This window comes from Cherax quadricarinatus, chromosome 73 (genome assembly GCF_038502225.1).
Source record: "Cherax quadricarinatus isolate ZL_2023a chromosome 73, ASM3850222v1, whole genome shotgun sequence".
Lineage (NCBI taxonomy): Eukaryota > Metazoa > Arthropoda > Malacostraca > Decapoda > Parastacidae > Cherax > Cherax quadricarinatus.
In genome coordinates, this window is record NC_091364.1 from 8,665,683 (window position 1) to 8,689,174 (window position 23,492).

Consider the following 23,492-nt stretch of genomic DNA (forward strand, 5'->3'; position numbering starts at 1 on the left):
TTTTCACATCCAATCTTTATTTTACTCCACATAATCCTTGAATTTATGCATTTGTAGTCCCTCTTTTCCTGCCATAGCTTATCCTTCAACATTATTGCTACTCCTTCTTTAGCTCTAACTCTATTTGAAACCCCTGACCTAATGCCATTTATTCCTCTCCATTGTTATGATTATTATTATTCTATTGTTATGATTATTATTATCAATACTATTATTGTTCCCTCTCTGCACCGCTGAAAACTTGAAGACAATACTGTACAGTATCAGTAATGTAAGGCTCTTAATACTAAAGCATATTTTAATAATAAATACTGTAATAAAAAACTTACTTTTTTAATTGGTACAATAAACTTGAGGTGATGGATGAGAGGAAGATTGGAGATTGTGTGGGGCTACTGGGGGAGAGGGTTATCAACCTCATATACTTTGTCATCAAATGCTTCATCAGTCAGGGTTTTGTAAGCCTGGGTTTCTTCAACATCTGAAGAGACTTTTGAGGTAGAAGGCACTGGTCTGAAGAATCTGTCTAAGGAAGTTTTCACCATTTTTCTCTTCTCATCGTATATAAGATGGTAGCACGAGATAGAATTGTTAACACCAGTTGAAACCTTTGAGAATCTCTCGATATTGGGGTCCTGAAGCTCAAACACACAGAGACCTCTCTATAAGAGAAAATGCCTCGGCCATCATTTTCGTCTCAAACTTATGCTGCATCTCTTCCAGCTCCATCAAATCTTCATTTGTCAGCTCCTCAGATTGTGACTCAAACAGCTCCACAAAGTCTTCCTTTAGGTCCATATGAAGCTTCTCACTAAGGCCAACATGTGTATGCTTGTGCTACAGCATAAGCATATGCATGTTGCCACTAATGAGCATGTTACCAAACCGTGCTGCATGGCGTGGGTTGCAGGAAAATGTCCTACTATACAGAAGGTGCACAACTCAAAATTAGGATTTGCGGAAGTGTTGCGAATGAAACTTTAGCTAACATGGCAGTCTGCTCGTATGTCCGCATATTCGTAACTCAAATGTTTGTAAGTAGGGTTGCGTCTGTACTGTATATTGTAATAAACAGAACAGAGGAAATCAGCTGTTATATACACTATTTAGGTAAGCATACTGGTCAGAGAGCCCGTCATAAGTCTGAGTCGTCGGTAAATGAGTAGTATGTTGCTAAGTGAGGAGAGGCTGTATTACAGTGCTGCTCATTTTGTAACCAGGTAATATGTAGCAAATGGCAAGTAGCCGGCAAACTAGGAATGTAAAACACATGAAGAAAGGGGAGACAATTTATCAAACAACGTTCCATCCTAAATATAGTTTTATCAAGTCTATACACTGTGAAATAGTGTTGATAAGGTCCTATTTAGGGCAAGCCATCATCTAATAAAAAAGCATGCTCTGTCATGTGTCTTCTACATTTGTAGAGGACAAACAAAATTGTTTATGCATGTTTCATGAATAAAAATAAAAATACAGTTTTTTTTTTCAGCAAACTAGCTTCTTGCTCCCAAAAATATACAGTACAGCTTTTCCTCACTTAATGATGCACATACTACTCATTTACTGACAACTTGGACTTACGAGCTCTCTGACCAGTATGCATTTTATTTATTTTTTATTTATTTAAAAATTTGTGCACACATACAGAGGTACAAAAAATACAGAAAAGAGCAGTAAAATAAAAATACAGTTTTTTTTTTCAGCAAACTAGCTTCTTGCTCCCAAAAATATACAGTACAGCTTTTCCTCACTTAATGATGCACATACTACTCATTTACTGACAACTCGGACTTACGAGCTCTCTGACCAGTATGCATACTTAAATAATGTATATTAGAGCTGATTTCCTCTATTCTCTTTATTACAATATACAGTAAACTACTGTATAAACATTTAAAAATATACTAGAAATGCCATAAATGGTGCAAAGGTGACAGTAAAACAATATCTAAGATGGTTGACACAAACCCACTACCATTATAGAATGCTCCTCGATTAGCAATGAATTCGCTTACTGACGTGGTCTTAGGAATGAAACTCTATTGTTAAGTGAGGAGAGGCTGTATATGGAATAAATATATTTTTATTGTCAATATGGAAATAAAGTGTGCCATCTGAGTACTGCACTGATATACTATAATTTAGTTAAATGGCATTCAAGGCACAAATAAAAAAATGCTGAAAAACATGGACTGCATATTTTTTTATAAACTTCGTATAAACAACAAATTATAGTTGTTTTTGTTGTAATAACCACAACACCATAACTATTAAAAGTTGGGAGAGGAGGGAATGCACACAAAAGACAGAAACCATCTTTTTATTTTTAGCAAAATGGCCAACTTAAGCAGAAACCTAAAACCAAGAGGTAAGCAGAAATCTAAAGCCAAGACAACAGTGCATAAGTGTGAGCAATAGGGCTAGCAGATTACTTGGATTTATTTCAAGAAGTATAAGTAACAGGAGTCCAAAAGTTATTTTACAGCTCTATACATCACTAGTAAGATTTCGTTCGGATTTTTAACCCCGGAGGGTTAGCCACCCAGGATAACCCAAGAAAGTCAGTGCGTCATCGAGGACTGTCTAACTTATTTCCATTGGGGTCCTTAATCTTGTCCCCCAGGATGCGACCCACACCAGTCGACTAACACCCAGGTACCTATTTGCTGCTAGGTGAACAGGACAACAGGTGTAAGGAAACGTGTCGAAATGTTTCCACCCGCCGGGAATCGAACCCGGGCCCCCCGTGTGTGAAGCGGGAGCTTTAGCCACCAGGCCACCGGGCCTCACTTGGATTATGCCGCTCAGTTTTGGTTTCCTTACTACAGAAGGGATATAAATTCACAGAACATATAGAGAAAGATGACTAAAATGATTCACTGTATAAGGAATCTGCCATATGAAGATAGATCCTTGAATCTTCACTCTCTTGAGAGATGCAGAATGAGAAAAGACATCATCGAAGTGTATAAGTGGATGATGGGCATAAACAAAAGCGACATTAATAAAATAGTAAGGATATCGACTTGGGTAAGAATCAGGAATAATGGATTAAAGTTGGATAAATTTAGATTTAAAAACAAATGACGTCATGCATCCAATACATGTCAGCTGGTAGGTCTAATGTGCGTTCACAAATGCGCTGATATTATTTATACAAACATTGTAGTGTTGTATAACAGTAACTCTTCTATTTTTTGGTGTGAATAAAAATTCATTATGCAAATAAAAGGTCAAAATAGAATTCATATGTAAAGCTTGGAAACATAACTAATAAACAGGGGAAATGTTATTTTAGTGCCAGGAATGCCTGCATTGTTTATTCTGGACCCTATTTTGAAATTGGAATATTTTGAACTTTGTGTGAAATTGGCCAAATTACCAATTTCCGATCACTTTATTGGGTAGTTAAAATAGTTGATTGGGCGATTTCTTGTGTTCAATCGATAAAATAGAAGTAATACTAGTGAAATATCTAAGAATCTGGTCGACTGGAATAATGAAATTGGCCTAAAATGGGAGTCAAAGCCGGCAAAATCACCGATGCGCAAATATCACTGACGCAGTAAAATTCACGAGAGCGTAATTTCGTCAATTTTCCATAAAATTTTCTATTTTTTGTTTTATTAACTTCAGAAAAAAGATTCTCTATCATTTCATAAGAAAAAATGACAAAATTTTTTTTTGAAAATTCTTTAACCTTGTAGACAAGTTTCAGATTAGGGGTCTGGACCCTGAAAGGGTTAAACATTAAGTAATATCTTAACAAGTTATTACATTTTTTAACTAAAAATAGTAACTGTTAAATATGTTGAATAACAACACTAGTGGAGACTTACCTGTGGCTCAGCATATGGGTCATCAGCAACATAGAACCGCACTACTGATCCATCAGCATGACCAGAGAGAAATGCTGTCCCACGTAAACTGTAGTAAAAGTTCAAGAGATATACTGTCTCATACTAGTTACTACTATGTAATCGTGCAGTGTAATTAAAGTTCTGCTAATGACACAGGATTAAAATTCTACACAAATACATCTCAAATTATTTTTTTTTATTAACACATCGGCCAATTCCCACCAAGGCAGGGTGGCCCAAAAAAGAAAAACTTTCATCATCATTCACGCTATCACTGTCTTGCCAAAGGGGTGCTTTACACTACAGTTATAAAACTGCAACATTAACACCCCTCCTTCAAAGTTCAGACACTGTACAGTGGACCCCCACATAACGATCAGCTCCCAACTCGACCAATTATGTAAGTGTATTTTTGTAAGTGCTTTTGTAGGTGTATTTTTGGGGGTCTGAAACGGACTAATCTAATTCACAATATCTCTTATGGGAACAAATTCGGTCTATAACGGCACCCAAACAGACTTCTGGATTGAAATAATATCGTTATCCAGGGGTCCACTGTACTTCCCATCTCCAGGACTCAAGTCCGGCCTGCTGATTTCCCTGAATCCCTTCATAAATATTATTTTGCTCACACTCCAACAGCAGGTCAAGTATTAAAAACCATTTGTCTCCATTCACTCCTATCAAATACCCTCACGCGTGCTTGCTAGAAGTCCAAGCCCCTCGCACACAAAACCTCCTTTACCCCCTCCCTCCAACCCTTCCTAGGCCGACCCCTACCCCACCTTCCCTCCACTACAGATTTATACACTCTCGAAGTCATTCTGTTTTGTTCCATTCTCTCTACATGTCAGAACCAATTCAACAACCCCTCCTCAGCCCTCTGGATAATAGTTTTGGTAATCCCACACCTCCTAATTTCCAAACTACGAATTCTCTGCATTATATTCACACCACACATTGCCCTCAGACATGACATCTCCACTGCCTCCAGCCTCCTCATTGCAACATTCACCACCCATGCTTCACACCCATACAAGAGTGTTGGTACAACTATACTCTCATACATTCCCCTCTTTGCTTCCACGGATAAAGTTCACAGACTCCCAAGTGCATCACTCACCCTTTTCCCCTCTTCAATTCTATGATTCACCTCATCTTTCATAGAACCATCTGCTGACACATCCACTCCTAAATATCTGAATACATTCACCTCCTCCATACTCTCTCCCTCCAATCTAATATCCAATCTCTTGTCACCTAATCTTTTTATCCTCATCACCTTACTCTTTCCTATATCCACTTTTAATTTTCTTCTTTTACATACCCTACCAAATTCATCAACCAACCTCTGCAACTTCTCTTCAGAATTTCCCAAAAGCACAGTGTCATCAGCAAAGAGCAACTGTGACAACTCCCACTTTGTGTCAGATTCTTTATCTTTTAACTCCACATCTCTTGCCAAGACCCTCGCATTCACTTTTCTTACAACCCCCATCTATAAATATATTGAACAACCACAGTGACATCACACATCCCTGTCTAAAGCCTACTTTTACTGGGAAATAATCTCCCTCTCTCCTGCATACTCTAACCTGAGCCTCACTATCCTCGTAGAAACTCTTCACTCCTTTCAGTAACCTACCTCCTATACCTTACACCTGCAACATCTGCCACACTGCCCCCCTATTCACCCTGTCATATGCCTTTTCCAAATCCATAAATGCCACACAAACCTCTTCACCCTTATGTAAACACTGTTCTCCTATATGTTTCACTGTCAACACTTGGTCTACACCCCCCCTACCTTTCCTAAAGCCTCTTTGTTCATTTACTATCCTACTCTCCATCTTACTTTTATTTTTTTCAATAATAGCTCTACCATACACCATGTATATTTATATAATATATATAGGTAGTAGGTTGGTAGACAGCAACCACCCAGGGAGCCACTACCGTCCTGTCAAGTGAGTGTAAAAGGAAAGCCTGTAATTGTTTTGCATGATGGTAGGATTGCTGGTGTCTTTTTTCGGTCTTATAAACATGCAAGATTTCAGGTAGGTCTTGCTACTTCTACTTACACTTAGGTCACACTACACATATGTGCACAAGCATATACACACCCCTCTGGGTTTTCTGCTATTTTCTTTCTAGTTCTTGTTCTTGTTTATTTCCTCTTATCTCCATGGGGAAGTGTAACAGAATTCTTCCTCCGTAAGCCATGCGTGTTGTAAGAGGCAACTAAAATGCTGGGAACAAGGGGCTAGTAACCCCTTCTCCTGTATAAATTTGAAAAGAAAAACTTTTGTTTTTCTTTTTGGGCCACCCTGCCTCGGCAGGATATGGCCAGTTTGTTGAAAAAAAAAAATATAGGTAGTAGGTTGGTAGACAGGAACCACCCAGGGTGGTACTACCGTCCTGCCAAGTGAGTGTAAAATGAAAGCCTGTAATTGTTGTACATGATGGTAGGATTGCTGGTGTCTCTTGTCTGTCTCATAAATATGCAAGTTTACAGGAAGTGGAATAAGAATCTTTCTTCCATAAGCAATGTGTGTTGTAAAAGTTAACTAAAATGCCAGGAACAATGGGCTAGTAACCCCTTTTCCTGTAAAGATTACTAAAAAGAAGACGAAAATTGTCAAAGTGGGAAGTCTGAATGTGCGTGGATGTTGTGCGAATGAAAAGAAAGAGATGATTGCGGATGCTATGAATGAGACGAAGCTGGATGTCCTGGCTTTAAGTGAAACAAAGCTGAAGGGCATGGGAGAGTTTCAGTGGAGAGAAGTAAATGGGATTAGGTCAGGGGTTTCATATAGAGTTAGAGCTACAGGAGTAGCAGCAATAATGCTGAAGGATAAGAGGGAGTATAAATGTATTAATTCAAGGATTATGTGGAGTAAAATAAAGATTGGATGTGAAAAGTGGGTTATAGTAGGAACACTGTATCAACATCCAGGGTCCCAGACTTTTCAACATCTTACCAGAAGATATCAGAAACACTGCTGGAACAAGTGTTGAAGCCTTCAAGAGGAAACTAGACAAGTATCTTCACCAGGTGCCAGATCAACCAGGCTGTGATGGATATGTGGGGCAGCAGGCCTCCAGCAGCAACATCCTGGTTGACCAGGCCAGCACTAGACGAGCCTGGCCCATGGCTGGGCTCAGAGAGTAGATATATTCTCGAAATTCTTCAAAGGTATATCAAAGGTATAGTAAGCGTATATGCACCTGGAGAAGAGAGAAGTGTAGAGGAGAGAGAGAGAGAGAGAGAGAGAGAGAGAGAGAGAGAGAGAGAGAGAGAGAGAGAGGTTTTGGGAAATGTTGAGAGCACTGTCTTGGGGTACCCCTATGTTGATGGGTTACTATCACCTCATGGGAACATACAGCTGCCTATCCATATTTAGTAATATTTGTTATCAGCCTCAAAACATATTTAGAAATATTTTCAAATTAAAAAACTAATAATAAATGCTTTTGTCAAGGTTAATATATGTAGAAAATAAGAAAATAATAAGCTTACTTGGCAGTGAGTGACACAACGTAAGAGTCTGTTTGGTAGAGCGTCTGTGACTTGTTGGTCTTGATGTTTGCTGCTCGCACTTTTCCCTCTAGCAAGCCAAAGACAATTGGCCCTTCAAATGGCCATATCAGGCACGTCACTTGAGATGACTGTACAAACTTATTACATATCACCTTCTTTTCTCCCCTGTGAAAGTAAAGTGTGAATTGTATTCATGGGAGAAACACTAAACCTATGTCAAAGAGAACCTGGGGAATGGGAGGCATGAGGGAGTACTCAACTTTGACATGAGGAAGTGAATAGCATCTCTAGTTACCTGGATCAAAAGCCCTTCACCAGCTTCAATGCACACCTTGAAAAATAAGGAAAATGCTAGACAAGCTATTACATGATTAATGGTGAATGTGTTTCCTACTATGGGTCACCATACCTTGGTGGGTAACAGTTTAACCCTTTCAGTGACCATCACATAGAACTATGTCACTGAGGTCAGAGGTCCCTCATGTAGTTCTGTCATGAGCTCAATTCACTCAGATAAGCTGTGAGCAGTAAATTTTGGCCTAAATATGAGAGAATGGGTCTACACATTAAATGTGCACAGTATAAAAAAAAATCCGGCTCTACATGGTGCATGGTGGGAAAAGCAAAACGTTGACAATGAGTTTGGCTTAAGATATGTGCATTTGAGGTGTTATCTAGGATGGTTTTTATGATCTTACTGGCCATTTCTTGGTATCATTCAATAGAGTGGAAGACATCCTACTGAGATAGAGATGATTTTGGCTGGTATCGGGTACAGAAATAACTTGACATTGGGCTCAAAATAGGGGAAATATTAGATTTTTACTGTTTTGGAGGACAGGTAAGGCTCCCTATAACCCTTAGTCTGTTTTATGGGTTTTTAACCCTTTCAGGGTCGAGAGGCCCTCTCCTAAACTTGTTCTCAGGGTTGAAAATTTTTCAGAAAAAAAAAAAATTATTTTTTCCCAATCATAATGACACCTAAAGTATGAAATTTGATTGAAAACTTATGGAATTATGCTGTCACGAAGTTAGTGGTCTCGACGATGTTTATGCATTTGCGATTTTGCCCACTTTGAGCCCTATTTTCAGCCAATTCCAGTGTATTAATCGACAAAAATCATAACTATTTCGCTAGCACTCCATTTTTTCCAACGAATGAGTACAAGAAACCACCCATTTACCGATTTCAACTATCCAATGAAGTGGTTAGAAATTGGCAATTTTGCCAATTTCACACAAATTTCAAAAGATGCCAATTTCCAAATAGGGTCCAGAGTAAACAAGACAGACATTCCTGACATTAAAATAACATTGTCTCTGTTCATTAGTCATGTCCCCAGGCCCCTCTTACATTTCTTTTGCTTTCCACTTTGAATTTTTATTTTTACAAAAAATAGAAGATTTATTGTTTTGCAGACTACTGCATTAGTGTAGAAATGGTATAAATAATATCAGTGCACTTGTAAAAGAATATTAGACTCACCAGTTGACGTGTATTGGATGTGTGGCATGATTTGTTTACTTTTGAGCTATTGCAAAAATCAAACATGTCTGCTACTTTGAGCTCAATTTCAAGGTACTTTTCATTGTGAAACCAATCAAAATCATCTCAATTTCTGACCAGGAAAACTAGAATACAACCATAAATACCATACGAAAATACAGTGCAAAGTCGCTGTTTTAAACCAAAATCACGGTCAGTTTTTTTTTCTCATTAAGCACTGTGTGCTGCAGGATTTTTTTATACTGTGCACACTGACCACATAGACCCATTCTTTCAAATGCAGGCCTACCAGCTTTCTCTCACTAGATTTGAAGGCGCTAGAATTTACGCATACTAATACGTCAATAACCCTGGTGTGTAAGACGTACTAGTACGTCGGAAACCCTGAAAGGGTTAATAGTTCTGTTTCAGTTATAAGGATGCCATAAACCATGACTAATTATTCCTGGTTATATTTTATTATCCAGGAAATACGAGTAAATCTTCTATTTTTGTATGATTATGAAATCAGAATGGAAGGCAAGTGTAATATAGGTGAGGCCTGGGGATGTGATTAATGAACAGAAGAAATGTTGTGTTAGTGCCAGGAATACCTACACTGTCTATTTTGAGCTTTATTTTTAAAATGGTATTTTTTAAATTTTTGTGTAAAATTGGCTAAATTACTGACTCCTGTGCGCTTTACAGAGTACATAGTTGTAATAGTTGAATGGGCACTTTCTAGTGCTCAATCAGAAGGCACACTAGCAAAATAGCTAAGAATTTGGTCAAATAGAGCACTGAAATTGGCTTAAAACTGGGCTCAAAGTGGGTGAAATTACTGATGTGTAAATTGCACCCAGACTGCTAACTTTGTGCCAGTGTAATTTCACAAGTCTTCCATCAAATTTTGTACTTTTGATGTCATTACTTTCAGAAAAAGATTCTCTACCATTTCTGGACAAATTAAAAAAGAAAAAAGTGAAAACTGGGAGCAATATTAATTTTGGGGGTCTGGACAAATATTACATCATAATACATATGCTATAAATAAAAATAATTCATCATAATAAAGATTTTGCACACATTACCGGCAAAGTGAACAGTAAAGTTTCACTATACTACACAAGATAACTCACCAATCCTCTCCAATCTTGTAGACATAAATAATGTTGTCAGTTTGGCCAATTGCTATCTTTGTGCTGTCAGGAGAGAAAGCAAGAGCTTTCACCAAATAGCTTTTCTTGCCATACTGAGGAAAAAGAATAAAAGATTGTTTACTTAGTGCTTAAAGGTTGACCAAATTATTAAAAAAATGTAATCATGGTATAGCTATAAATGTTGCTCTTGAGCAAATAAGAGTACAAATATACCTTAGCATCAGCAGGTTTCGTAGAAAATTTGTCTCTCCGTTCACCATTTTCATCGAAAAGTAGAATAACACGCTCTGCTGTGGACACGGCTAACTTCACGTTGTTAGGTGACCAGGCTAAAGCAGTGATCTTTGCAGCACCATCCTGAAACATATACACATCTTATATAACAAGCTGTGACATAAACTATAGATTGGATGGGTTCATGAGCGAGTATGAATTGGACCTGCCTTGCATGGGCTAATAGGCCTACTGCTGTGTTCCTTCATTCTTGTGTTCTTGTGTTTAAACTATATATATGTGGGATATGGCCAGTTCGTTGAAAAAAAAAATATTGCCATTGTAGTCTTAATTTAGGTCTAAGCTTACCCAAAATGCTCTACATAACCATGGGCTTTCTGCATGTCGCCCATCTCTGTAGAAACATTATATCGTGCTGAAAAATATCTCTGACTTGACTTTTGATTATAATTACCGACTGAAAACTGCGAAGCAGCAGTAGTCTACTATTACCCAGGACTATTAATACCATTTATTACAAGATGAAAAGGAATATCATGAAGCTCTTCTTCAAATTATAATGATTAAAAGCTAAATATGTGTTTTTCACTTGAATAGTGGATGGCTAATTATTATTTGCTCTACAATGATGGTTAGAATTGGAGAGTTGCTACCTTTAAGTTACAATATGAAGACCGAGCTATTTAAAGTCTTTATTATACTAAAATTAAGAATATATTCTAGTTACTTGTGGTAGCAAGATGTTCTTAAGATGTTTGATGTTCATTCTGGCTAGTAAGTGCCCGGAGTCACGCCATTATTCACTTCCACAACTCCAAAAACACGACAACTCTCACTTCCCAGCCAAATTTTGAGTCTTGGAATGTTGACGTGTTATTTTCCCCGTTGACAACCTACTTAATTACTGCTCACAGAGAGGTGTCTTGATGTTGGTAATGTGCTCTTGATCGCAGGAATTGGACTTGTAATAATTTTACCTTGGATAAAACTTAATTACCATTCATAAAATAGTAATTACCTCCAAGTCCTCAGCCGTTGTTTGATCCATATGGGTTTATCGCTTCCCTATCTATATAATAAAATTGATGTTCTCGATTTGAATGAACTTCCAATATATAAAAAAATGATTCAAATAGTCACAATATATGCATTAAAGATATTAAAACAAAAATAATAAAAAGACAACATTGTTGTGATAATAACCGACCTAAATTACGCTTATATATACGCAATCAGGGAGACGCTAGTCTATAGTACAAGGCAAAAAGTAGACAATAAGAGTTTTTTCCTCTCCATTTAGCCAATAATGGTTGAGGAATGTGGATAAATGAGGTATGGGGAAGGTGTGGTGCCCCCTGGTGGCGGCGTCAAACAATGCGTAACAAAACAATGGAGGAGTAGAGCTCAGCAGGACCCCAGTGCAAATATGTCCCCACCACCGGTATGTTAGCCCCCTGGTCCATCTTGGGCACGGTCCCCGGTCCACCGGGCCAGGAACTGGCATGTCTGTGAGTGGTATGATGGGGGGTTTGTGGAGTGCTGTGTGGGGGTGTGAGTCGAGTCGCTGCGGCTGTCATGTGCTGTGGCTGGCAGGTACAGTGCTGTGGCAGGCAGGTGCTGTGCTGTGGCAGGCAGGTGCTGTGCTGTGGCAGGCAGGTGCTGTGCTGTGGCTGGCAGGTACAGTGCTGTGGCAGGCAGGTGCTGTGCTGTGGCAGGCAGGTGCTGTGCTGTGGCAGGCAGGTGCTGTGCTGTGGCAGGCAGGTGCTGTGCTGTGGCAGGCAGGTGCTGTGCTGTGGCAGGCAGGTGCTGTGCTGTGGCTGGCAGGTACAGTGCTGTGGCAGGCAGGTGCTGTGCTGTGGCAGGCAGGTGCTGTGCTGTGGCAGGCAGGTGCTGTGCTGTGGCAGGCAGGTGCTGTGCTGTGGCAGGCAGGTGCTGTGCTGTGGCAGGCAGGTGCTGTGCTGTGGCAGGCAGGTACAGTGCTGTGGCAGGCAGGTGCTGTGCTGTGGCAGGCAGGTGCTGTGCTGTGGCTGGCAGGTACAGTGCTGTGGCAGGCAGGTGCTGTGCTGCGGCAGGCAGGTACTGTGCTGTGGCAGGCAGGTGCTGTGCTGTGGCAGGCAGGTGCTGTGCTGTGGCAGGCAGGTGCTGTGCTGTGGCAGGCAGGTGCTGTGCTGTGGCAGGCAGGTGCTGTGCTGTGGCAGGCAGGTGCTGTGCTGTGGCAGGCAGGTGCTGTGCTGTGGCAGGCAGGTGCTGTGCTGTGGCAGGCAGGTGCTGTGCTGTGGCAGGCAGGTGCTGTGCTGTGGCAGGTAGGTGCTGTGCTGTGGCAGGCAGGTGCTGTGCGGTGGCAGGCAGGTGCTGTGCTGTGGCAGGCAGGTGCTGTGCTGTGGCAGGCAGGTGCTGTGCTGTGGCAGGCAGGTGCTGTGCTGTGGCAGGCAGGTGCTGTGCTGTGGCAGGCAGGTGCTGTGCTGTGGCAGGCAGGTGCTGTGCTGTGGCAGGCAGGTGCTGTGCTGTGGCAGGTAGGTGCTGTGCTGTGGCAGGCAGGTGCTGTGCTGTGGCAGGCAGGTACTGTTCTGCAGCAGGCAGGTACTGTGCTGTGGCAGGCAGGTGCTGTGCTGTGGCAGGCAGGTGCTGTGATGTGGCAGGCAGGTGCTGTGCTGTGGCAGGTAGGTGCTGTGCTGTGGCAGGCAGGTGCTGTTCTGTGGCAGGCAGGTGCTGTTCTGTGGCAGGCAGGTGCTGTGATGTGGCAGGTAGGTGCTGTGCTGTGGCAGGCAGGTGCTGTGCTGTGGCAGGCAGATGCTGTGCTGTGGCAGGCAGGTGTTGTGCTGTGGCAGGCAGGTGCTGTGCTGTGACAGGCAGGTACTGTGCTGTAACAGGCAGGTACTGTGCTGTGACAGTCAGGCACTGTGCTGTGGCAGGCAGGTGCTGTGATGTGGCAGGCAGGTGCTGTACTGTGGCAGACATGTGCTGTGCTGTGGCAGGCAGGTGCCATGCTGTGGCAGGCAGGTGCTGTGCTGTGGCAGGCAGGTGCTGTGCTGTGGCATGCAGGTAGTGCTGTGGCAGGCAGGTACTGTGCTGTGGCAGGCAGGTAGTGCTCTGGCAGGTAGGTACTGTGCTGTGGCAGGCAGGTGCTGTGCTGTGGCAGGCAGGTGCTGTGCTGTGGCAGGCAGGTGCTGTGCTGTGGCAAGCAGGTGCTGTGCTGTGACAGGCAGGTGCTGTGCTGTGGCAGGCAGGTGCTGTGCTGTGGCAGGCAGGTGCTGTGCTGTGGCAGGCAGGTACTGTGTTGAGGCAGGCAGGTACTGTGCTGTGGCAGGCAGATGCTGTGCTGTGGCAGTCAGGTACTGTGCTGTGGCAGGCAGGTGCTGTGCTGTGACAGGCAGGTACTGTGCTGTGACAGGCAGGTACTGTTCTGTGGCAGGCAGGTACTGTGCTCTGGCAGGCAGGTGATTTGCTGTGGCAGGCATTCAAGTGCTATACTGTGGCAGGCAGGTGCTATCCTGTGGCAGGCAGGCGTTGTGCTGTGGCAGGCAGGCGTTGTGCTGTGGCAGGCAGGTGTTGTGATGTGGCAGGCAGGTGTTGTGCTGTGACAGGCAGGTGCTGTCCTCTGGCAGGCAGGTGCTGTGCTCTGGCAGGCAGGTGCTGTGCTCTGGCAGGCAGGTGCTGTGCTCTGGCAGGCAGGTGCTGTGCTCTGGCAGGCAGGTGCTATGCTGTGACAGGCACGTGCTATGCTGTGGCAGGCGAGTAATGCGCTGTGACAAACAGGTGCTGTGCTGTGGTAGCTAGGTGCTGTGCTGTCAGGTGCTGTGCTGTGGCAGGCAAGTATTGTACTTTGGCAAGCAGGTGCTGTGTTGTGGCATGCAGGTACTGTGCTGTGGCAGGCAGGTACCATGCTGTGGCTGGCAGGTACTGTGCTGTGGCAGGCAGGTAGTGCTGTGGCAGGCAGGTACTGTGCTGTGGCAGGCAGGTGCTATCCTGTGGCAGGCAGGCGTTGTGCTATGGCAGGCAGGTGTTGTGCTGTGGCAGGCAGGTGTTGTGCTTTGGCAGGCAGGTGCTGTGCTGTGGCAAGCAGGTGCTGTGCTGTGACAGGCAGGTGCTGTGCTGTGGCAGGCAGGTGCTGTGCTGTGGCAGGCAGGTGCTGTGCTGTGGCAGGTAGGTACTGTGCTGTTGCAGGCAGATGCTGTGCTGTTACAGTCAGGTACTGTGCTGTGGCAGGCAGGTGCTGTGCTGTGACAGGCAGGTACTGTGCTGTGACAGGCAGGTACTGTTCTGTGGCAGGCAGGTACTGTGCTCTGGCAGGCAGGTGATTTGCTGTGGCAGGCATTCAAGTGCTATGCTGTGGCAGGCAGGCGTTGTGCTGTGGCAGGCAGGCGTTGTGCTGTGGCAGGCAGGTGTTGTGTTGTGGCAGGCAGGTGTTGTGCTGTGACAGGCAGGTGCTGTCCTCTGGCAGGCAGGTGCTGTGCTCTGGCAGGCAGGTGCTGTGCTCTGGCAGGCAGGTGCTGTGCTCTGGCAGGCAGGTGCTATGCTGTGACAGGCATGTGCTATGCTGTGGCAGGCGAGTAATGTGCTGTGACAAACAGGTGCTGTGCTGTCAGGTGTTGTGCTGTGGCAGGCAAGTATTGTACTGTGGTAAGCAGGTGCTGTGCTGTGGCAGTCAGGTGGTGTGCTGTGGCAAGCAGGTGCTGTGGCAGTCAGGTGCTGTGCTGTGGCAAGCAGGTACTGTGCTGTGGCAGCCAGGTACTATGCTCTGGCAGCCAGGTACTATGCTCTGGCAGCCAGGTGTTGTGCTGCAGCAGCTAGATGTTGTGCTGTGGCAGCCAGGTTCTGTGCTGCAGCAGTCAGGTGCTGTGCTATGGCAGCTAGGTTCTGTACTGTGGCAGCCAGGTGCTGTGTTGTGGCAGCCAGGTGCTGTGTTGTGGCAGCCATATGGTATGCTGTTGCTGGCAGGTACTGTGTCATGAGCAAGTTTTTGCTATTAGGTACAAATTATACCATACAACTGGTGCTTTATAAATAGTCTTTTGCAGTTTGATTACATATTTTTACATATTTACCTTGAAAAATTGCACTTCTCCTTTTGTCTTTTGACACATTAAAAATTATAAATTAATAATTTTCCATCTTTTAATTCTTTCTATCAAACTTTGTTTAACACTAGTTTTCTTTTTACCAAGCTTTACTTATTTCTAAAAATTTCCCTTCACTAAAGCAATGTATGATCCGTGAGGGTTTGATGCGTCTTTTTGAATGAAATAATGATGCTCTTCACTATGTTTTACTCTTTACCAAAATTTACCTTTCACTAAAACTTTACCTTTCCCCAAACTTTCTCCATAACCAGTCTTATCCTTTACCAAACTTTATCCTTCACTAAGCTTTGCTATTCATCAAACTTTTTTCTTCACCAAATTTTAGCCTTTGCCAAGCTTAACCTTTCACTAAATTTTATTCATCAAGCTTTACCCTTCAAACTTTACACCTTGCCAAACTTTACCCTTCTCACTAAACATTTCCTCTTACTCAACTTTATTCCCTCAAGGAAGGTGCTTTGATGTGAGGAAATAGGCTTATCCTCTCCTTCCTTGGGACAAACCTGATAGTTTCTCATTTCCTTGGATGCTGTATAACCCCTATAGGCTTAGCTTTTCCACAACTAATGCTGTAATAATGGCCAAACTTTCCCTGTCTCTAAACTTTCCTTCTTACTAAACTTGGCTTCTTGCTAGAATTTCTCTTTCACCAAACTTTCTCTTCAAACTTTCCCTTGAAACCTCGCCTCTCCAAACCTATTCAAACTTTGCATCTTTCCATTCTTACCAAATTTTCACTTCTTACCAAACTTTACATTCTTACCAAACTTTCCCTCTTACTAAACTTTCCCTCTTACCAAACTTTCGCTCTTACCAAACTTTCGCTCTTATCAAACTTTCCCTTTTACAAAATTTTCTTTTACCAAACTTTCCCTCTTACCAAACTTTTCCCTCTTACCAAACTTTCCCTCTTGCCAAACTTCCCCTCATACCAAACTTTCCCTCTTACCTAACTTTCCCTCTTACCTAACTTTCCTCTCTTACCAAACTTTCCCATATGCCAAATTTTCCCTCTTAAACTTTCCCTCTTCCCAGATTTTTCCTTCTTACCAAACTTTCCCTCTTACCTGTCTTTCCTTCTTACCAAACTTTCTCTCATACCAAACTTTCCCTCTTACCAAACTTGCTCTCTTTCTAAACTTTCCCTCTTACCAAACTTTCAGTCTTTCCAAATTTTCCCTCTTACCAAACTTTCCCTCTTACCAAACTTTTATTCTTACCAGACTTTTCTTCTTACCAAACTTTCCCTCTTCTCAAACTTTCCCTGTTATCAAATTTTTCCTCTTACCAAACTTTTCTTTTGACCAAAACTTCCTCCTCTTACCAAACTTTCCCTCTTATTAAACTTTCCCTCTTACTATACTTTCCCTCTTATCAAACTTTCCCATTTATCAAATTTTCCCTCTTACCAAACTTTCCTTTTAACCAAAACTTTCCCTCTTACTAAACTTTCCCTCTTACTAAACTTTCCCTCTTACCAAATGTTCCCTCTTACCAAACTTTCCCTCTTACCTAACTTTCCCTCTTACCTAACTTTCCCTCTTGCCAAACTTTCCCCTATACCAAATTTTCCCTCTTACCAAACTTTTTGGTATGCCAAATTTTCCTTCTTACTGTACATTTCTCTCTTGCCCAACTTTCCCTCTTATCTGACTTTCCTCTCTTATCAAACTTTCCTCCTATGCCAAATTTCCCCTCTTAATCTTTCCCTCTTCCCAGACTTTTCCTTCTTACCAAACTTTCCCCTCTTACCAAACTTTCCTTCTTACCAAACTTTCCCTCCAACCAAACTTTCCCTCCTCCTAAATTTTCCTTCTTCCCAAACTTTCCCTCTTACCAAACTTTCCCTCCTACCAAACTTTCCTTCCAACTAAACTTTCCCTCTTCCCAATCTTTCTCTCTTACCAAACTTTCCCCTCTACCAAACTTTCTCTTTTACTAAACTTTCCCTCTTACCAAACTTTCCCCTCTTACCAAACTTTTGCTCTCAAAATTTTTTCTCAAACCTTACCTCTCTCCAAACTTTACCTCACCAAGCATTCTCAATAAACTTTTCCAAAACTAAAGGCTCTTTTTCTCCTTCCTTGAATCAAACCTGATGGTTTCCTATTTTACCAAGAGCTGTGTGGCCCTTAAGGTTTCAGAGCTCCTCCCACTTTTCCTCTCACCTAACTATCCCTCTCTCCAAACACTTTTTTCACCAAACCTTTCCTCTTGCTAATTTTTTTTATTAAACTTTCTCACTAAGTTTTCCTTCACTAAACTTTCTCTTTTGTTAAACTTAGCTTCTTGCATAAATTTCCCCAACCTTTCCCCCATTATTATTCACTCCACCATCCTTTCTTATACAAAACTTTTCCCTGTGTAAAACAAATTTTCCCCAAACTCTGCACCAATCCAAACCTGCCACTAAAATTTTTCTTCCTGAAATGCTTGCTTTATCACTAAACTCCCCAAAATACTTTCTCTGCCACAAACCTTCCTAAAATACTTTGCCCCACTACCTAATTCCCTAAAATGCTTCATCTGCTACAAAACTCCACAAAATGCCTACCTGCTACAAAATTTCCTAAAATGCTTCCTCAAGCAGTAAACAGTGAAGTCAGAAGCAGCCACAGTTAAAAATCTGTTTCTCAAGGCACAGTACTGGCCCCACTTCTGTTTTTTACTCTTACATCCAACATGGATAAGGACATTAATCACAGTAATGTAACATCCTTTGCTGATGATGCCAGAATCTTTATGAGAGTGTGTCTGTTAAAGACAGCAAAACCTTGGGTAGTTATAATTAGTCTTTTGGATAAAAATGCGATGTTTAATGAGGACAAGCTTCAGTTGCTCCACTATGAAAGAATAGAGGAAATACTGTAATGGAGTACTTGAACTCAAATTGTTCAAGTAAGTAAAAGTTTCATGTTTGAGACTTGGAAGTAATGATGTCAGAATATCTTGCATTCAAAGATCACAAGATTGCCTTTGGTACCAGAAGAAAAATGATAAACTGGATAACTAGAACTTTCAAGACAAAAGATGCTGAGCCACTAATGATACACTTAAGTCACTTGTTCTCTCTAGGCTAGAATACTGCTGTAAACTAATGTCCTCTTTCAAGGCAGTCAAGAATGCTGAGCTGGTAAACATAAAGAGCTTTCAATGCTTGTATACACTCGATCAAGCATCTGAACTACTGGGAATGCTTGAAGTCCCATCAGCTGTATTCCTTGGAACATTGGCTAGAAAGGCACAGTACATAATACATTATTCTGTTTAACAACAAGAAACTTGGCAGACAGTGCAAAATACTGTACCCCCACTAAAAAGCAGGGCTGCAACAAGTACACTGAGAGAACTCCAATGTTAGAGGTCCCCGACTCTTCAGTACCCTCCCTCCATGCATACAGGGAATTACCAACAAATCTCTGGTTTTCTTCAAGTGGGAACTAGAGAAGTACCTCAGATCAGTGATTGACCAGCTGGGCTGTGTTTGTGTGTTAGACTGAGTGTGGCCAGCAGTAATTGCCTGGTTGATCAAGTCTTGATCCTCCAGGAGGCCTGGTCTGCAACCAAATTGCAGGGGCATTGACTCCCAGACACATCCTTTAGGTATCTTTCCACAAAACTCCACAAAATACTTCAATCACCACGTGATTTCCTAAAAATTCTTCCTCTACATAACTCCCCAACATACTTTCCCTACCACAAACCTTCCTAAAATACTTTCCTTACTGTTGTTTTGTTTTGTCCGTCGATTCGACGAGGACCATCTAGTCATCCTGGGGTTGAAGTTGGTGGGTACGCAGATGACTTGTCAGGCCAATCCGCGCACGAAACGTTCTCTGGCAGTGTGGACAGGGAAGGGTGGCAGCATCGAGGGGTCTGATGGCTCTGGTCTTCCTCACCTGCCTGCGCTGCTCAGCTAGTGAGATTCTGCTTGCCTCACAGGATGTTGCCCCTTTCTGGACAACTGCTCGCCAGTCATTCCTGTCCTGAGCTATCAGCTCCCACATGGTGTGGTTGATGTTGAAAGCTTTCAGAGCAGTCTTAAGGGTGTCCTTAAGGGTGTTTCCCCTACAGCAAAACTCCCTATAATACTTTCCATATCACAAAACTCCTTAAAATGCTTCCCCTAACACACAACTTCTTAAAATGCTTTCCCTGCCACAAGCCTCCCAAAAATACTTCCTCTGCCACAAACCTCTCAAAAAATGCTTCCCCAACCACAAACCTCTCGAAAATACTTCCCATACTACAAAGCACCCTAAATAAATGCTTTTCCCAACTGCATACCATCAAAATTTCCCCATCCTCAAATGAAAGCTTTTCCACTAAACTCTCTCACTTTCCCTAAACCTTTTCCTATTTCCTCTCTCATAGTAAATTTCCCTTCCTGCCAATTGGTCTCTCCTGCCAAACTACCCCTCCCACCAAATTCCCCCCCTTCCTCTAACCCTCTCCCATCAAGTTCCCTCTCCTACCAAACTACTACAGTACTACTGCCAAACTCTCTCTCCTTCCAAATTCCCTCTCCTACAAAACTTCCTCTCCTATCAAATTCCCACCCTACCAAACCCCCTCTCCCACCAAACCTCCCTTCCCACAAATTTACCTTTCCCAACAAACTCCCCACCTACTAAATTTTGCCAAAACTACAATAATAATAATAATAATAATTTTTTTTTTTTTATTCGCCGGTACTCTCCCGGCCCAGGTCTTTTCCAAGTAGTGGTGACCCGGCCTTGGCTCCCTATCTGGGGAGTGTCTCGAGACGTAAGTCTCCCATGGGAGGAGGTACAAATACCCCCCTCATCTTTGGGACCAACTGTCCCTAGGCCTAGCCACATTCCCCGCCCTCACGGGGCTCGTAGGGAGAAGCTAGGCCTCTGGTAATAATAATAATAATAATAATAATAATAATAATAATAATAATAATAATAATAATAATAATAATAATAATAATAATAATAATAATAATCTTTATTTCTACACGTACATGATACAGCTTATACAAACCTAGCTGACATCAGTGACTTAATATATAGAAAGTTCCTTGTTATGTAGAGCATTTCTGGCAACTTAGGTTAATTTTGCCCCCAGTATGTGACCCACACCTATCAGTCAACACCCAGGTACCGACTTACTGCTAGGTGAACAGGGACAGGAGGTATCTTAAGGAAACCCATCCCAATGTTTCCATCCGTATCAGGGATCAAACCTCAGACCTCAGTGTGTGAGCTGAGTATGCTACCAACCTTTTCATTTCCTTACAATATTGTACTCCTCTGACCCATAAAAACTTTCACTTAAACTTTGTTTCCCCTCGTTAAACTCTCTAAAAGAAATATTGTTTCTTGGAAACGTGAGTGAGGTTGTGGGGATAACCATGGTGTAGGTATAGGCCATTAAAGATTTCTTTTCCCTGTTCGTTTCCAGACATTAAGTTTTCCCTATCAAATATTCCCAACCAAACTCTTCCCCAAACCAAATGCTTTTCTGCTCTCTCTCTCACCAAACTTTTTTTTTTTCTCTTCTTCCTTCTTTCTTATCAAACTGTTTGTCACATAACATTCCACCCATCCAAACCCCCATTTTTTCCTTCCTCCCACCCCATTTAATATTTTATCCCCTCCCTCCTCCCCATGTAATATTTTACCTCATCCCTTCCTCATGTAATATTTTACCCCCCCCCCCTCCCTGTGTAATATTTAGCCCCCCTTCCCTTGCCCCATGTAATATTTATGATTGTAGTTAATAAGTGGTTCTCTTTTGTGTCTACCATTGTATTATTATTTCATGCAAGCTACATTATTTGTATGTCATAAAGAAATAAAAATGATGATGATGATGATTTTCACTGATGACTAGATGATGGTCTAGGACAGACCAAAATGTCCAGTTCTCATTTCCATTTTGGGATTTATTGTGTGTTAGTTGTCTTAGCTACTCCACTGTCACATTTATTGTTTTAATTTTATTGTGTATAATTTTTTTTATATACCATGGCATTTGTCTGATATCTCTTGAAATTTTTTTTTGTACACTCTGTAGCTTCCATCTGAATTTACTTACATTTTTTACAGCCCATCAAACAGACATGCATGAAGTTGTAAATAGTTTTGTATGACTTTAATAATATTTTGAGCAAGATGGACACCCGGAAGCGTAGAAAAGAAGGAATTACACTTGCATCATCACTTGAAAGCTTACAAGTCTCTCCAAAAAGGTACGTGTCATTTGAAATTTATAATAAATTTTTGATTGTGAGGTGAATTGAGCAGTACTGGATTAACATTTGAGGATGTCGAGAGAACTTGCAACATTAAAATCATGTGGTGGGGTCCTGGGGCTCACACTAAATGTTACGTTCATTTCCTATATAGTGAATGCCTCTCTTAGCCCCAATCTAGTCTGTCACATGCTATTGTGCTCAGTTCAGTCTCTTTTGCTTCTAGTCTATTGTTGTTGTATTGTGGTGTGCAGGCACCAGCTGGGCTTGCATGCCTTGCTCAGCTTTAGTTGTCAGCCCTCTCTAAGTGCCAGTATCTTGTCCTCATCTTGTTATGGATCATATCATCACCCAATACAGAAACAACTGTGATACCCTGAAGATCATAATTATTCCAATGACTGACTGGTCTCTGCACACACAGTCCTTTCATTTTTTGCTGAAGGGATTTCACGACTGTCCTGCTTTACACTGAAGAAACGAACTTTGAAAATGAAATAGTTGACAAGAGCAAGATGAAACCTAATCTTTTATTCATACTTGTAAAAAGTAAACAATGTTAAAGGTTACCAGTAAACACAAAGAATTAAGAATGAAAAAAAAATCACAGAAGAGGAGGAAATGTGTGAGAGGGTAAGTAGAAGGTTTCACTGTGTGTTTACAGAAGATAGTTTATATGTAATGGATTTTAAGCCCAAATAGGTAATTGAGCTAGAGGATATTGAGGTACCTGAAGAGGTAGTAAAGTCAGAAGCAGGTGCATACACTTCTCTGGTGTCATGTCCACATCACAATCTGTGGTATACTGGGGCACCTCTGTCCTTTGCCCAGTGGGAGTCCTCCATGACTCTACTCGTCCTTTTCAGCAATCTGGTTGAAGGACTTGTCAGATTTTCCTCTTCATTGACCCGTAGTCAGAGCTCGTGATTAATGCTGGTCTACTTTCTGCATGAACTCGCTATTTCACCTCTGTGGTATATACCCACGCAGGTGAACATCCACCTTATGTCCTCGCCCATGACACTGGAGTTGTGGAGGACTCTGACTTTGGCAGCCCATGTTTCCATGTCATTGATTCTTGAGGGCATGCAGCTCACCATCTGGAGCATTAGCCACCCAGGTTAATGCAATAAAGTCAGTGTTTCATTGAGGACTGCCTGTTGTATTCCATTGGGGTCCTTTAATCTTCTTCCCCAGGATGCAACCCACAACAGTCTGCTAACACCCAGGTACCTACTTACTGATAGGTGAATAGGGGCAGCTGGTGTAAGGAAACATGCCCAACGCTTCACCTGTGCCAGGGATTGATATTGATCCCTCAGTGTGTGAGCTGAGGATGCCATCAATCAAGCCACACATTGAGGTGAGGCCTAGGTGTTTCTGGTAGGCTTATATTTCAGTGGTGTTTACAGTATGTACTAGGTCAAAATTGGAATATGCCACTAAGAAAGGTAGTGTTTCACTTTCCTTAATAGACAGTTCTACTTACAGCAACATTATTTTCTTCTTTATGCTCCCCAAAAAATCTTGGCTTATTTATGAGAGAAAAGCATGCTTGCTGTTACTATATAGAAATATTTAAATTGTATGTATGTGTATATATTCACATGTAAGTTGATGCTTTCAGGGCACGTGTCCATGCCCAGCGCAAGTTTGCTCAAGGGTCACAGCCAAACAGTCCTGCTCCAACTCCTGTTAAGGAGACTAGAGAATTACGTGACAGGAGTGGTTCTACAGAAACAAGAAGTAGAACCATTAATCAGGTTCTTCCACCTCCACCTCTTCTGGATATTGTTGAAGTGCCAGTCAGACCAACAGTTGAAGATTTTTTGACATTTCTTTGTTACAGAGGTGAGACAAAATAAATTTATTTATTACATGTATGGTTTATTGCACAAACGATA

At 42.0% G+C, this 23,492-nt stretch overlaps 2 protein-coding genes across 3 annotated transcripts in view; one reads left to right on the forward strand and one right to left on the reverse strand.

Moving 5' to 3' along the window:
• Oseg2 (intraflagellar transport protein Oseg2) overlaps positions 1-11,168 on the reverse strand; it is a 142,570-nt gene extending 131,402 nt beyond the window's left edge. Inside the window, exons 1-5 of the mRNA XM_053794663.2 lie at positions 11,012-11,168; positions 10,264-10,407; positions 10,030-10,142; positions 7,384-7,569; positions 3,843-3,930 (exon numbers count right to left, since the gene is read on the reverse strand). Coding sequence (XP_053650638.2) covers positions 3,843-3,930; positions 7,384-7,569; positions 10,030-10,142; positions 10,264-10,407; positions 11,012-11,050 — 570 coding nt within the window. The 5' untranslated portion in view covers positions 11,051-11,168. The remainder of the gene's footprint in view (positions 1-3,842; positions 3,931-7,383; positions 7,570-10,029; positions 10,143-10,263; positions 10,408-11,011) is intronic.
• A 150-nt stretch (positions 11,169-11,318) lies between these two features.
• LOC128701105 (Jumonji, AT rich interactive domain 2) overlaps positions 11,319-23,492 on the forward strand; it is a 152,289-nt gene continuing 140,115 nt past the window's right edge. For both annotated transcript variants that reach the window (XM_070100592.1, XM_070100593.1), the window contains exons 1-3: positions 11,319-11,725; positions 21,443-21,585; positions 23,216-23,439. In XM_070100592.1, coding sequence (XP_069956693.1) covers positions 21,509-21,585; positions 23,216-23,439 — 301 coding nt within the window. In that variant the 5' untranslated portion in view covers positions 11,319-11,725; positions 21,443-21,508. The remainder of the gene's footprint in view (positions 11,726-21,442; positions 21,586-23,215; positions 23,440-23,492) is intronic.